This window comes from Saccopteryx leptura, chromosome 1 (assembly GCF_036850995.1).
Source record: "Saccopteryx leptura isolate mSacLep1 chromosome 1, mSacLep1_pri_phased_curated, whole genome shotgun sequence".
NCBI classification, from domain to species: Eukaryota; Metazoa; Chordata; class Mammalia; order Chiroptera; family Emballonuridae; genus Saccopteryx; species Saccopteryx leptura.
In genome coordinates this window covers 258,449,089-258,465,635 of record NC_089503.1, presented here as the reverse complement: position 1 = coordinate 258,465,635, position 16,547 = coordinate 258,449,089, and the positions used below count along the sequence as shown (strand labels likewise).

At 44.8% G+C, this 16,547-nt stretch overlaps 2 protein-coding genes across 6 annotated transcripts in view; one reads left to right on the top strand and one right to left on the bottom strand.

Annotated features, from left to right (window-relative positions):
- Positions 1-10,550, bottom strand: part of C1H19orf44 (chromosome 1 C19orf44 homolog) — a 41,141-nt gene extending 30,591 nt beyond the window's left edge. For all 3 annotated transcript variants that reach the window (XM_066348894.1, XM_066348902.1, XM_066348912.1), the window contains exon 1: positions 10,484-10,550. The gene's annotated coding sequence lies outside the window, so the exon portion shown is untranslated. The remainder of the gene's footprint in view (positions 1-10,483) is intronic.
- Positions 10,551-10,746: 196 nt separating this feature from the next.
- CALR3 (calreticulin 3) overlaps positions 10,747-16,547 on the top strand; it is a 29,617-nt gene continuing 23,816 nt past the window's right edge. For 2 of the 3 annotated variants that reach the window (XM_066348851.1, XM_066348840.1), the window contains exons 1-3: positions 10,747-10,897; positions 11,052-11,153; positions 13,669-13,872. In XM_066348851.1, the coding sequence (XP_066204948.1) occupies positions 10,759-10,897; positions 11,052-11,153; positions 13,669-13,872 (445 nt within the window). In that variant the 5' untranslated portion in view covers positions 10,747-10,758. The remainder of the gene's footprint in view (positions 10,898-11,051; positions 11,154-13,668; positions 13,873-16,547) is intronic. The other variant, XM_066348860.1, reaches the window with a different exon arrangement.

The window sequence follows — 16,547 nt, the reverse complement described above, 5'->3', positions numbered from 1 at the left end:
TGACTGCCTCCCTGTTTCCAGCTTTGGAAAAAAATGGGAAAAAAAAAAAAAAGCCTGACCAGGCGGTGGCGCAGTGGATAGGGCGTTGGACTGGGATGCCGAGGACCCAGGTTCGAGACCCCAAGGTTGCCAGCTTGAGCGCGGGCTCATCTGGCTTGAGCAAAATAAAAAATGCTCACTAGCTTAGACCCAAGGTCGCTGGCTCAAGCAAGGGGTTACTCTGTGTGCTGAAGGCCCGTGGTCAAGGCACATATAAGAAAGCAATCAATGAACAACTAGTGTCACAACGAAAAACTGATGATTGATGCTTCTCATCTCTCTCCGTTCCTGTCTGTCTGTCCCTATCTATCCCTCTCTCTCTCTCTGTCCCTGTAAAGAAAAAATACAAAATACTTAAAAAAAAAAAAAGAAAAAAGAAAATGCCAGCTCTAAAGCTAATATTAAATCAACGTAAAGCAGACATTGATTGGAAATAGAAGCTTCTGGAAGAACAGATAAATTCTTTGAGAAAAAAATTTCATCTATTCGTAACTTCAAAGTAAAGCTTATGTGCGAATAGTAGGAATATGTAATCAACCAATGATAAATCAAAATCTGCCCCTGCAATGAGGGAATATTGAAGGGCAATATATATTTTGTTAATCAGGTTTGCCCCAGTTAATCTAATAGGATAAAATATATTTAGAAGTCAAATACTGCACCAATTGGGAAAATAATAATTTTAAAGGAATTTCCATGAAAGAAAAATAATCTTGAGACTGAAGGTTTGTTGCAGGACATTCCAATGCAACTTTAGGCCTTTTTCAGTATAGATACTGGCAAGATTTGCCAGTATCCTTTAAGATATGATGCATTAGGCCTGACCAGGCTGTGGCGCAGTGGATACAGTGTCTGACTGGGATGCTGAGGACCCAGGTTCAAGACCCCGAGGTCACCAGCTTGAGCGCAGGCTCATCTGGTTTGCACAAAAGCTCACCAGCTTGAGCCCAAGGTCGCTGGCTTGAGCAAGGGGTTACTAGGTCTGCTGAAGGCCCACGGTCAAGGCACATATGAGAAAGCAATCAATGAACAACTAAGGTGTCGCAATGCGCAACGAAAAACTAATAATTGATGCTTCTCATCTCTCCCTTCCTGTCTGTCTATCCCTCTCTTTGACTCTGTCTCTGTAAAAAAAAAAAAAAAAAAAAAAAAAGATATGATGCATTAGTAGCTGGAATTAAGACCACTATATTATATTACTTAAGAGGAGGATTTATAATTCTAGGTACAAGTCCTTATAATTCTAGCTTCTCAGTAAAATAGATTTATACAGAATCTCAAAGCTATAAATAAAATACTTATTCTCAGACATCCTGTGGTTCCAAATCCACAGGACCTGCTATTCCTGTGGATTGCTAATATTTCTCAATGATTATTAATAAAGTCATGTAGTGCCTGTCTGAGCATGTCTGAAAAATAAAAGTACAGGAACACCTCTTTGCTTTCACCTGGGAAGGTTATAAGTTTAGTTGAACAGTAATGTCCCAGAGGTATATGAAGAGTCCCACCTATTAGGACTTGAATAGTGCAAAATTTTCCAGAGATTTCACTCCAACCCAATATGTAGATAATATACTTTATCCTCTGGGACAAATTCTGAATCTCTTTACCTACAATGAAATACTTGGGTTATCTCACATTTAAAAATAGGATTAAGTAAAAAGTAAAGTATTTATGCTGAAATTTTTTTTACACGGGGAGGAACAAGACAGTCAACAGTTAATGGTTCACATAACGATAACAATGCGGGGTCTCTTGGCTCCTGCTCTGGTGGGATGTATGGCCTAGTGGGGGAAAAATTGACCCTCACTTTTCAAAGACATGTTATCAAGTATATTGTCTTAGATGCAGAGGACAACAAACAGGCTTGAGCATTGACCTTGTTGAGAGGGAATACCTCCCTAGAAAATGACTGCCTGCCATAAACTACCTATGGCTAGAAGGGTTTGATTTAGACCACCCTGAGTGTTTACTTTGGGACTCTGAGTTTGCAGGGCCATTGAGCAGGGCTCGTCTGAGCTTACCAGTTTTAGTCCATGGCCGTCTTATTTTTTCCACAGTTCATAAAAGTATCAATCTAAAATTGCTAATTACTAACAGTCCTCACTGAAAGTTAAGGGTTTTAGAAAGAGAATTCTAATTTATTGTAGAGAAATTGTATGGGGTTTTTTGTTGTTGTTGTTTTGTTTGTTTGTTTGTTTTTGTATTTTTCTGAAGCTGGAAATGGGGAGACAGTCAGACAGACTCCTGCATGCGCCCGACCGGGACCTACCCAGCACGCCCACCAGGGGCGATGCTCTGCCCACCAGGGGGCGATGCTCTGCCCCTCCGGGGCGTTGTTCTGCCACAACCAGAGCCACTCTAGCGCCTGGGGCAGAGGCCAAGGAGCCATCCTCAGCGCCCGGGGCCATCTTTGCTCCAATGGAGCCTTGGCTGCGGGAGGGGAAGAGAGAGACAGAGAGGAAGGAGGGGGAGGGGTGGAGAAGCAAATGGGCGCTTCTCCTATGTGCCCTGGCCGGGAATCGAACCCGGGTCCCCCGCACGCCAGGCCGACGCTCTACCGCTGAGCCAACCGGCCAGGGCCGAGAAATTGTATGGTTTTAATGATAGAAGGTATAAGATATGGAGATACTTTTGAAAGGAAAAAATAAAAAGCAAGTCGACAGGGACAAGGAGGAGGGAAGGGAGAGAACAAATGTTTTAAATGTAGAAAGTTGGGTCATTTTAAGAGAGAGTCCCAGAATGGGATAAAGAGAAAAACCTGTTTCCCCTCCTGACATTCGATGAAGAATAGGGGGTCTGGGGTTCTTCTACTCCCATGGGTCTCACCCATATTGTGAACTTAGAGGTAGGACCAGTTTATTAGGAAGAGATTTACAGTAAGATTAGGACTAGGACTCCAGCCTGACCAGGCAGTGGCGCAGTGAATAGAGCGTCGGACTGGGATGTGGAAGGACCCAGGTTCGAGATCCCGAGGTCACCAGCTTGAATGCGGGCTCATCTGGTTTGAGCAAAAGCTCACCAGCTTGGACCCAAGGTCACTGGCTCCAGCAAGGGGTTGCTCAGTCTGCTGAAGGCCCACGGTCAAGGCACATGTGAGAAAGCAATCAATGAACAACTAAGGTGTTGCAATGTGCAATGAAAAACTAATGATTGATGCTTCTCATCTCTCTCCGTTCCTGTCTGTCTGTCCCTGTCTATCCCTCTCTCTGACTCTCTCTCTGTTTCTGTAAAAAATAAAGATGATGGCCCTGGCCGGTTGGCTCAGCGGTACAGCGTCGGCCTGGCGTGTGGGGGACCCGGGTTCGATTCCCGGCCAGGGCACATAGGAGAAGCGCCCATTTGCTTCTCCACCCCCCCCCCTTCCTCTCTGTCTCTCTCTTCCCCTCCTGCAGCCAAGGCTCCATTGGAGCAAAGATGGCCCGGGCGCTGGGGATGGCTCCTTGGCCTCTGCCCCAGGCGCTAGAGTGGCTCTGGTCGCAGCAGAGCGACGCCCCGGAGGGGCAGAGCATCACCCCCTGGTGGGCAGAGCGTCGCCCCCTGGTGGGCGTGCCGGGTGGATCCCGGTCGGGCGCATGCGGGAGTCTGTCTGACTGTCTCTCCCCATTTCCAGCTTCAGAAAAATACAAAAAAAAAAAAAAAGATGATGGCCCACCAGCTTTAAAAAAAAAAAACAATTAAAAAAAAAAAAAAAAAAAGACTAGGACTGGAAACTGAGAAAGGGGAGGGGGGTGGAGATCCAGGCCTCTCTCTATATAGTAACCATGGTATAAGTGAAGGATTTAAAACAAACCCTAGCAATAGAAACAGGATACCAAGATGTAACTGCCTGGGTAGAATGGATCAAATATTCTGTCAGCACCCTAAACAAAAGCAACTGTTACGTTTGTGCTATAGGAAGACTGGAGGCTCTGTCAGGCCCATTTCCACTTGGGTGGTCCTCGGACCCTGATGGGATGAACTGCATGGTAGCCCTGCTCCAAAGTGCCACTGCCTGGCAAAACAAGTCATGCTGGTAGTTATCACTGCTATTTCCCGAGGACAAAGGCCCTGTGGGTCAGCTCCCAAGGGATATCAGAATGCCTATTCATAGAACTACCATATGACCCAGCAATCCCTCTACTGGGTATATACCCCCAAAACTCAAAAACATTGGTACGGGCCCTGGCTGGTTGGCTCAGTGGTAGAGCGTTGGCCTGGTGTGCGGAAGTCCCAGGTTCGATTCCCGGCCAGGGCACACAGGAGAGGCGCCCATCTGCTTCTCCACCCCTCCCCCTCTCCTTCCTCTCTATCTCTCTCTTCCCCTCCCGCAGCCAAGGCTCCATTGGAGCAAAGATGGCCCGAGAGCTGGGGATGGCTCCTTGGCCTCTGCCCCAGGCGCTAGAGTGGCTCTGGTTGCGACAGAGCAACGCCCCGGAGGGGCAGAGCATCGCCCCCTGGTGGGCGTGCTGGGTGGATCCCGGTCGGGCGCATGTGGGAGTCTGACTGCCTCCCCGTTTCCAGCTTCAGAAAAATACAAAAAAAAACCCCAAAAACATTGGTACATAAAGACACATGCAGCCTCATGATCCTCACAGCATTGTTCACAGTGGCCAACACATGGAACCAAAAAGCCCTTCAATAGAAGATTGGATAAAGAAGATGTGGTACATATATACTATGGAATACTACTCAGTCATAAGAAATGATGACATAGGATCATTTACAACAATGTGGATGGACCTTGATAACATTATAAGGAGTGAAATAAGTAAATCAGAAAAAACTAAGAACTGTATGATTCCATACATAGATGGAATACAAAATTGAGACTCATGGACATAGATAAGACTGCAGTGGTTATCAGGGGGAGGGGAAGGGGGGAAAGTAGAAGAGGAAGGGGAGGAGCATAAAGAAAACCAAATGAAGGGTGAGGGAGGACGATTTGACTTTGGGTGATGGGTATACAACATAATCAAATGTCAAAATGATCTGGAGATGTTTTCTCTAAATCTATGTGCTCTAGTTGACCAATATCACCACATTAAAATGTCTAAATAAAACTAGGCCCTGGCCGGTTGGCTCAGTGATAGAGCGTCGGCCTGGCGTGCAGGAGTGTCAGGTTCGATTCCTGGCCAGGGCACACAGGAGAGGAGCCCATCTGCTTCTCCACCCCTCCCCTCTCCTTCCTCTCTGTCTCTCTCTTCCCTCCTGTAGCCAAGACTCCATTGGAACAAAGTTGGCCCGGGCGCTGAGGATGGCTCCATGGCCTCTGCCTCAGGTGCTAGAATGGCTCTGGTTGCAGCAGAGAGACGCCCCAGATGGGCAGAGCATTGCCCCCTGGTGAGCATGCCAGGTGGATCCCGGTCGGGTGCATGCAGGAGTCTGTCTGACTGCCTCCCCATTTCCAACTTCAGAAAAATAAATAAATAAATAAAATTGTCTAAATAAAACTATAAAAATTTTAAAAAAGAATGCCTATTCCTATGGTCAATTTCTCTTTGTGCCTCTCAAGGTGGGGGGCAATTTGACCTTTGCAGGAAATCTAACTCAGTACAGTAAAAGATGACTGCTCACAGGGCTGACAAACCAATCTGCCCTTATCATCCTCAGCGCTGATGTCTGGTAATATTGTGGGACAAAAATCTATGAGACTCTACCCGTCAACTAGGGCGGCATTTGCTCCCTAATACAATTGGCCATTCCTTTTAGCCTGGCATTCACTTCCCCTGCCTGCCCTCCTTACTTGTCCTAATGAGCTTAAGGCATGGACTCAAATTGCAGCTGGATTTGAATCATCCTTATTCTGGTAGGTAACTATAAACAAGAATGTTGATTAGATAAACTATATATATTATTACCAACAGAGATTTGTCAATTACATTAGAGATGAGATTAAGGGAAGAGCACAGCAACTTGGCCCTACCAGCCGAATGGCCTGGGGAAACAGACTAGCTTTAGATATGACGCTAGCAGAGAAGAGCGGGGTGTGTGTTATAATGAAACCCGATGTTGTACCTACATCCCAATAACACAATCCCAAACAGCCAAAGCCTTCCATGGACTGACCATCCCGGCAGATGAGTTACCCAAAAACTCAAGTATAGCCCAACCAGGCAGTGGTGCAGTGGATAAAGCGGGGGTAGTCAACCTTTTTATACCTACCGTGCACTTTTGTATCTCTGTTGGTAGTAAAATTTTCTAACCACCCACCGGTTCCACATTAATGGTGATTTATAAAGTAGGGAAGTAACTTTACTTTATAAAATTTATAAAGCTGAGCTACAGCAAGTTAAAGCATATAAATAATAATTACTTACCAAGTACTTTATGTTGAATTTTCGCTGTTTGGCAGAATAAATCTTTATAAAACACCTTACTATAGTTAAATCTATCTTTTTATTTATACTTTGGTTGCTCTGCTACCGCCCACCATGAAAGCTGGAACGCCCACTAGTGGGCAGTAGGGACCAGGTTGACTACCACTGAGATAGAGCGTCGGACTGGGACTCAGAGGACCCTGGTTTGAAACCCTGAGGTCGCCGACTTGAGCGTGGGCTCATCTGGTTTGAGCAAAGCTCACCAGCTTGAACCTAAAGTCATTGGCTTGAGCAAGGGGTCACTCAGTCTGCTGTAGCTGCCCCCCTCCCGCCCCGGTCAAGGCATATATGAAAAAGAAAATCAATGAACAACTAAGGTGCCACAACAAAGAATTGAAGCTTCTCATCTCTTCCTTCCTGTCACTCTTTCCCTATCTGTCTCTCCCTCTGTCACAAAAAGAAAAAAAGAAAACTCAGGTATAAATGACCCCTTCACTGATTTAATGGAACAATAGTTCAGAAAATGGAAAGGATTAATGACCTCTGTATTTACCTCCCTGGTAATTGTTGGAGTTTTGATTCTTACAGGATGTTGCATCGTCCCATGTGTTTGAGGCCTAATTCAGAGACTGACTGAGACGGCCATAACCAAGCAGAGCCCTCCCCCTTACACTAACCAGATGCTAGTAATGAACACCGATGATCAGAGCCAACGTCTGCTCACCGGATTTGAAGAAAAAATGAAAATGTATAAAGAATAGGGGGTACAGCCCGACCTGTGGTGGCGCAATGGGATAAAGCGTCGATCTGGAACACTGAGGTCGCCGGTTCGAAACCCTGGGCTTGCCTGGTCAAGGCATATATGGGAACTTGATGCTTCCTGTTCCTCCTCCTTCTCTCTCTCTCTCTCTCTCTCTCTCTTCTCTGAAAATTGAATAAATAAAGTCTTTAAAAAATCTTTAAAAAGAATAGGGGGTATTGAAGGAAATGTTTAACTTGGGTTCTTTTCTTCAACTAATTCCCAAGCCCCTTCATCTGGATTCCTCTGACGGAGGAATAGAATGAGAAATAGCTAACTTTTTTACCAATCCCCCAGCCCCCTATGTCCAGTCAACTGGTTGTTTCCAACCATTCCAACCCCCTTACCAAGTTAATGATATCCCCATCTCTCCCGTCCACCTTGGCACAGCCATTTAAACTAGCCAATCAAAAAAAATAAGATTGTACGGTCAACACTCGAGCCAATGGAGCAAGACCCAGCATCCTAGCGCCTCCGTTAGGGATAAAAACAGAATTTGCCCTCTGCCCACACGCTTGCTGGCTGAGTTTCAAGAGCAGCAGCACGCCCTTCTGCGGAAGATATATTTTTTTTTTCTTCTTTCTTCTGAAGCTGGAAACGGGGAGAGACAGTCAGACAGACTCCCGCGTGCGCCCGACCAGGATCCACCCGGCACGCCCACCAGGGGCAACGCTCTGCCCACCAGGGGGCGATGCTCTGCCCCTCCGGGGCGTCGATCTATTGCGACCAGAGCCACTCTAGCGCCTGGGGCAGAGGCCAAGGAGCCATCCCCAGCGCCCGGGCCATCTTTGCTCCAATGGAGCCTTGGCTGCAGGAGGGGAAGAGAGAGACAGAGAGGAAGGGGGGGGGGTGGAGAAGCAAATGGGCGCTTCTCCTATGTGCCCTGGCCGGGAATCGAACCCGGGTCCCCCGCACGCCAGGCCGACGCTCTACCGCTGAGCCAACCGGCCAGGGCCCTTCTGCGGAAGATATTAAAGTTGTCTTGCCAAGGTATTTTGTCTCCACGAGTCTTGCTTAATTTCATTTCTAACACAACAGATCGCCATTTCTCTCTCTCTCCCTCTCTCTCTAATCAATAATTTTTAAAAAAAAGATTTACAAGGATTTCAAAAGATTTTCAAGACTTAAAAAGATGGATAAATACGGCATGGGTGGGTGTGCATTTGCTGCAGCCCTTTAGCAAGAAAGTCAACAAGAGCAGTGAAAACACGAACTACATTAACCTCATGACCCAGAAATTCCATGTCTGGGAATTTACCTACAATTACATTTTCAAATGTGCACAGAGAGGTATTCAAGGACTGTCACAGAAGCATTATTTGTACTCATCAGAAACCCAAACGCATCCATAGAGACCAGTAAAGCCCAGGAGATGGCATTCAGATAATAGAATACCATACAGCCATTAAAAGGAGTGGTGGGAAGGAATGAGGAAGATCTATGTGCATAATAATGTCTCCAGTATAATACTTGAGGAAGAAAAGATGCAGAACTGTGCATCATCTCTATACTGTGCTGAAATGTCAACAGCTATCTTTATTTTTTAAGCTTTTTTTTTTTCATTTGAAAGAGGAGAGAAAGAGAGTGGGTAGGGAAGAACAGGAAGCATCAATTCCCATATGTGCCTTAACCAGGCAAGCCCAGGGTTTCAAACCGGCAACCTCAGTGTTCCAGGTCAATGCTTTATTCACTGCACCACCACAGGTCAGGCGCTTTATCAACATTTTTGTACCTGAGGCTCAGGAGATGACTCAGTCCACGCCATTCTATGGGTCAGAGGGGAGGCCCTGCCACTAGGCCAGGTTTCTGGCATGTAGTTTTGAAATTTTCCCTAGGTATAAAAACAAATCAATGTAGGCCCTGGCCCGTTGGCTCAGCGGTAGAGCGTTGGCCCATGTGGAAGTCCCAGGTTCAATTCCCGGCCAGGGCACACAGGAGAAGCACCCCCATCTGCTTCTCCACTCTTCCCCCTCTCCTTCCTCTCTGTCTCCTTCTTCCTCTCCCGCAGCCAAGGCTCCATTGGAGTAAGGTTGGCCTGGATGCTGAGGACGGCTCCATGGCCTTCGCTGCAGGCGCTAGAATGGCTCTGGCTGTAGAGGAGCAATGCCCTAGATGGGCAGAGCATCAGCCCCTGGTGGGCATGCCGGGTGGATCCCGGTCGGGCACACCAGGGAGTCTGTCTGACTGCCTCCCCGCTTCTAGCTTCAGAAAAATACAAATAAATAAATTAATAAATAAATGTAAAAATGATTAAAATGACAACTTTTACATTATATACATTACCATAACTAAAAAAAGACACTTAAAATACAATTTAAATAAATTAAGTTAATAGGCAAAGGTCATAAACAGGCATTTCATCAAATGAGGATACACAAACTGTCAATAAGCCCATAAAAAGATGTTCAATATCATTAGGCATTAGGGAAATGTAAATCAAAACTACCATGAGATCCACTTCACAACCACTAGGATGGTTATAACCAAAAAATATAAATAATAGCACGCACTGGGGAAGAAGTGAAGAAACTGAAACCCTCACACACTGTTGGGAGGGAGGGCTTGTAAAATGCACTCACCAATTTAGAATACAGTCTGGTAGTTCCTCAAAAGGTTAACCATAGTTACCAAATGATCCAGCAATTCTATTCCACGTGGTCCAAGATAAATAAAATAAATGCAAATATTCATAACAGTTATTATTAATAGATAAGAAGTGAAAACAATCAAATGTCCATTAACTAGAACATGGATGAGAAATGAGGTCTATTCATACAATGAAATACTATGCAGCAGTAAGAAAAAACAAATATCAATGCACATAATAGACACATCTCAAACACATTACAGTAAGTGTAAATAGCTACTCGTAAAATACCACACAATTTATAATTCCAATTATAAGGACTGTCCAGAAAAGGCAAATCTATAAATTCAGAAAGCACAGTAGTGGTTGCCTGGGGCAGGGAGTGGGAGGGATCCATCTCCTTGGAGTGATGCAAAGTTCTACAGTTGGATTGTGGTGATGGCTACACCACTTGGAAAATTTACTAAAAATAATGTAATTGTACACTTAAAAGGCATTAACTGTATGGTATGTAGATGAATCCTCATAAAACTGTTAAAAATAAAAAATCAAATTTTGATTAAGCCCCTCAGACCACCGAAGTCTTTCCCCAGTCCTGGAGCGACCCACAATCAGACCTCACTCCCGAGTGGATCCAGACAGGAAACTAGCGCATCAGGCGCGGGCGAGAAGCTCCCCTCCCGCCACGCTCCCAGAGCGCGCCTGGTTTCCCCGCAACTTTTCTCCTAAACCCGCCGCCTCCCAGTCAACCCTGCCAACCTTCTCTCACTTGGTCCATTCACACAGGCGGACGCCGCTCTCGGTTTTGGTGCTCAGACCGCCCAGGACGGTTGCCCCCAGCAACCGCTCCAGAACGGAAAAGACTACCTCTCCCGGCGCGCCCCGCGCCCCAGGGAACCAATAGTGTCTCGGGTCACAATCGCGAGGCGTCTTGGGTGTGACACAATCACGCACTGGAGACCAGTGATGCCTCGGATCACAAGCGCGAGGTGTGACGGGAGTTGTAGTCCCGGGACGGCCTCGGCCCACCGCAGATGCTGCTGGGAGCAAAGGGGCATTTCAAGAGTCGTGGTGCGCTTTCCATGGCCGCAGCGAGGGTCCTGGTGTGCGGCGTCTGTGTGTGGCGGATGACGCTAGCCACCGTCTACTTCCAGGAGCAGTTTCTAGACGGAGGTGAAGAGGCGACGCCCATGTTGGCGGGGCCGTAAGCTCCTCCATTCCCTGCTGCCCAACGGATGGCACACGTCGCGTTTGTGCCCGGCGCATCGCCGAGGAGTGGGCTGTGGTTAAGTTTTCAGCCCTAACCGATGTTGTTTCCCCCCTACAGAGCGTTGGAGAAACAGATGGGTGCAATCCACTAATGACTCCCAATTTGGACATTTTAGACTCTCTTCGGGGAAATTTTATGGCCATAAGGAGAAAGACAAAGGTTAGTTTAGGATTCCTAGAAAATAAATTAAATGTTAAAGCCCCATAGCAGTCTTTCAAGGTAGGTGTGGCTCACCCCTAACACCTCTTACTCCCCTTCACAGGAGAGATAATTAAAGCTCCAGTTGGGTCTGGGGTATTTTTTCTCTTTTTTTACTTGCCCAGAACACCCTGCTTTGTATGCACTAGGGAAAGCCAAAGGGCCTTTTCGCTGTAGAGGAAAAAAACCTCCAAACTTCTCATTTTTATTTTAAGAAGGAAGGAAATGAGGTAAGAATTAAATGCTGTCAAGTGTACAGATCTTAAGGGGTACAACAGGATAAACGTTTACATTTGTACAAAAAGGTCAAGCTAAGGAACATTTTTGGCCCCTGGGGCCTTCCTTATATCCCTACCCTACAAGTCCCGGTTCCAGGGATAACCTCCACCCTGTTTTCTTCTCATTCCTGATAATCAAAGGTGGGCAAAATACAACTCATCTACTGTCTGGGTTTTTTTTCTTTTTTCTTTTGTACTGAGAATAGTTTTTACCCTTTTTAGTTGTTGGGGGGAAATCAAAAGGGAAATAGTAATTAGTGGCACATAAAAATGATATAAAAATTCAGTGAAATGTCAGTGTCCATAAATAAAGTTTTAATGGAACACAACCATGCTCATTTATTTGCATACAATCTGTAGCTGGTTTCATACTGCAAGCCAGAATTGAGTAGTTGGGACATAGAGCAAATGGCCAACAAAGTCTAAAATATTTATTCTTTGACCATACAGAAAAAGTTTGCCTACCCCTGATTTAGAGGAAAAACTTACCTCTTCACCACCTTCCATTCATTCAACCTTTGTCTTTGCCCTGCTCCAATGTTGCCCTGTCTGGCAGCCTCTGGTTTTTAACTGCATATGCATTGTTTTCTAAGTTATACATTGATCTGAAGAGTTGATCAGAATTCAGACTATATGACAAAAATAGATTGAAAACAAACAGGTGACTCTATGAAACTTGTCCAAGGACAGGGGTTCCCATTTAGAGTCACTTGGGTTTTTTTCCCCACAGTGGTTTACCTTCCTCCAATCTGGAATCCTAAGATTCTGTGCATTTCATCACTCCAGCACATGTCTACTGAGTGCAGACATGGACAAGACACTGAGCGTAGCAATTAATTTGGCTCCTCCTGTTGTGGTCTCCTGAGACCATGACATGGAAGCCATTATTGGAAAAAGAAATAGCATTTAGTCAGAAATAGAAGGTAGTGAGAGACCATGGGGGTGGCTGAGGAGGGTGGTGATAAGACATAGAGGGAGATGGTGAATCATATGGCCTTCAGAATTGCCTAATGGAAGGGGCCAGAGGAGGTGGGAGGTGGGGTAGCTACAAATCCCCTGAGAAAAGGAAAGGTGACCCTGGCCAGCTGGCTCAGTGGTAGAACATCAGCCCAGCGTGTGATTGTCCCAGGTTCCATTCCCTGTCAGGGCACACAGGAGAAGCAACTCCACCCCTTTCCTTTTCTCTTTTCTTCCCGCAGCCGTGGCCCGGTTGGAGCAAGTTGGCCCTGGGCACTAAGGATGGCTCCATGCCTCCCCTCAGGCACTAAAATAGCTCGGTAGCCAAGCAATGGAACAGTTGCCCCAGATGGGCAGAGCCCCCATAAGGGGCTTGCTGGGTGGATCCCGGTCAGGGTGCACGAGGGAGTCAGTATCTCTGCCTCCCTGCTTCTCACTTTAAAAAAAAAGAAAGGGAAAGGTAAGGAAAGAATGAAGAACACAACAAGAGGTGTGATAGTAGAGAGTACAGCCATGAGTTCAGGACCAATTGATACAAATGCCAAGTTCATTTATGATGACTCTCAGCATAGTCAGCTAGGGGGTCAGTGTATGGAGCAAGGAAGGGTAGGTTATAATAAGACTGGCTCTGTTTTTAGTATAAAGATTTGGCACAGGACCTCGTGGCTTCTGAAAAGAGGATTTTGGATTCAAGGTGAACACCTAAATTTATAAAGCAAATAGATGATTCACGTGACAAAGGATAGTATCTTTATAAAAAGAGCCATCAGGATGCCCACAAGTCAGCTCACCCAGTGCAGTGAAGCCTTTTTTACAGATTGGCACTCTGTCCTCCATCTGTTATGTTTTAAGATGAGAATTAAGGAAAAAGTAGAATGCTTTGTTTTTTTAATTTAGTTGCTATACAACCTTCCTTGTATATTCCCACCCCTTGAGAGATGAATAGAAGTAAAATTAACTTATTATTTATAATTAGAATGCATAAGTGTCTTTCAGAGCTGAAGTGTTTTTGTAACAAGACATAGCAGTGGTATATTAAGTACAAAAACGTCTGAGTTCTGTGGCATCAGAGACCTGTTAGTGGTATGCCCATTATTTATTATTGTACAACTGGGCAATAGGCACTGAATGGATGTAATTGGTTAGGTTTATTGGGAATAGGGGAAAGACAATCATTTAATTCCCCGTATCACTGAGTACCATGTCATTCCTAATCTTTCATGGGTGTTTTTTGTTTGAAGGTCTGCAAACCACTCAAAATGGCCGATTCTATGCCATCTCTGCACGGTTTAAACCATTTAGCAATAAAGGGAAGACGCTGGTCATTCAGTACACAGTGAAACATGAGCAGAAGATGGACTGTGGAGGGGGCTACATTAAGGTCTTCCCTGCGGATATAGATCAGAAGAACTTGAGTGGAAAATCCCAGTACTATATTATGTTTGGTGAGTTCAGGTGGTATAATGCAACCATTCCTGGTGACTTTGAAACCCCTTCCATGTCTGACCAGTGACAGCACAGTGGATAGATAGAGAATTGACCTGAGATTCCCAAGTTTGAAACCCCAAGGTTGCCAGCTTGAGCAAGGAGTCACTGGCTTGGCTGGAGCCCTCTGGTCAAGGTACATATGAGAAGTAATCAATGAACAACTAAACTGCCACAGCTATGAGTTGATGCTTCTCATCTCTCCGTTCCTGTCTGTCTCTCTCCCTACTTAAAAAAAAAAAAGAAAACTCTTTTACTGTATAGCAGTGGTCCCCAACTTTTTTTGGGCCAGGACCGGTTTAATGTCAGAAAATATTTTCATGGACCGGCCTTTAGGGTGGGATGGATAAATGTATCACGTGTGACCGAGACAAGAGTCAAGAGTGACTCTTAGACGGATGTAACAGAGGGAATCTGGCCATATTTTAAAAATAAAACATCGTTCAGACTTAAATATAAATAAAACGGAAATAATGTAAGTTATTTATTCTTTCTCTGCGGACCGGTACCAAATGGCCCACGGACCGGTACTGTCCGCAGCCCGGGGGTTGGGGACCACTGCTGTATAGGATCCTTATACTAAGACTGCTAAAATACTAGCACTACTTTATCTGACCAGAAGTTTTTGGTACTGTTAAATCTATTTCATATTATAAAAAGGCAACTGTATCATTCTATTATGCTTTTGAGAAAGTTACTTATTTAGTGTTAATGTAGACCCAAGTATTATGACTATATCAGGAGTCAGAAAACCTTGCTCCTGGACCAAATCAACCCATGAGCTGAGAATGGGTTTTAACATTTTTGAATAATTGAAAAACCCTAAGAAGGATAATATTTTTTACATGAAAATGATAGGAAATTCAAATTTTAGTTCTACAAATGGAGTCTTACTGGAATACAGCCTCACTCAGTTCATTTGCATTTTGTCTAGAGCTGCTTTCAAGCAGCAATGGCAGATTTGAGTCATTGTTAACAGACAAGATGGCCCCTATAGCCAAAAACATTTATTGTCTTGCCCCTTACAGAAAAGACTTGCTAACCCTGGAGTACATTATATGACTCCTGGCACAATGGGAACTTGATTAAAATTTGTGCTGGAATGGGAAGCGACCATGTTGGGCCACAGGAACTGGACATAACTGAAATGTGTGGATCAAAAGCTTTAGGAATTGTTTGACCTGTGGTGGCAAAGGGAATAAAGCATCGGCCTGGAATGCTGAAGTTGCTGTTTCAAAACCCTGGGCTTGCCTGGTCAAGGCACCTATGGGAGTTGATGCTTCCTGCTCCTCCCCACCTTCTCTCTGTCTCTCTTTCTCTCTCTCTCCCCTCTCTAAAAAATAAAATCTTAAAAATAAAGCTTGAGGAATCTGGGAAGATGGCAAAGCAGGAATAGACAATAATTGTACTGGCAAAATCTGCCAGATTTAAATATTTTAGTACTCTAATCTGTGGAAGGGTTACAACTTCCAGGAGAAGACTGGAAGGTTAATTTTAGTCCGTTTCAGCACAGTAGCACCTACCTTACCTATTTTCCACCTCTAGCCACGGACAGCTGTACAGTGTTCCCGGAGCAACTTACAGCTTGCAGGAGCCAGGGTGAGCATGAAGGACTCTGTCCTCCAAATATCAGGGTTCTGAGCTCTAATCACTGCTGCTTCTGATTGCAAAGGTACAGACAAAGAGATGGGCAGCCGTTTCTGTTGTATCTTCCCTCATTGTTGTAACCCTCTCCCCCTCCAGCCAAAGTGACTTCCAGGGGAATTAAAAAGCCAGCACCCTTCTCCTCTGCCCCCTAATTTTTCACCTTTTCCCCTTAGGAAGCCAGACATTAAAGACTAGGAAAGTTTTTTTTTTTAACTGCATATGCAGGGAAAAATTAGGAAGTGACCTCACATGCCCAGAGACTCAGAAAAGACCTGAGAAGACCTTAGGTTTACACCTCAGGCTGACCCTTGGCACAGAGACAGCCTGCAAAAATCAATCAAAATATCAAAACAAAAAAACCCATAAATTAACAAACACTGGGGGAGGAATAGAATCTGGGTTTCAAACCTGGGTCCTCTGCAACCCAGTCCAACACTATCCACTGCGCCACTACCTGGTCAGACTAGAATCTGATTTCTTGCATTACCACACTAGTAGATTTAATGTCCAGTGCTTAATAAATAACCACAAGACATACAAATAAATAGGAAAGTGTGGCTCATTTAAAGGCAAAAATTAAATCAACAAACTATTCATGAAAAAGATCTGATGGCAGATCTATTAGACAAAGACTTAACTAACTGCAAGATGCTAAAAAAAATACCTAAAGGAAGATGTGGATAAAGTTAAGGAAATAGTGTGTTGACAAATGGAAATAACAGCCCCGGCTAGATGGTTCAGTTGGTTAGAGAGTCGTTGCAAAGCACAGAGGTTGCCAATTCTATCCCCAGGCAGGCACATACAGGAATAAATCAATGTTCCTGTCTCTGTCTCTGTCTCTCTCCCTTCCTCTGTCACTAAAATTAACACATAAAAAAACTTTTAACAATTAACAAAAGGATATAGAAAACTGAAAAAAATTCTGGAGCTAAAAAGTATAACTGACATGAAAAAAAATTCACTACAGGGAATCCAACCCAGATTTGAA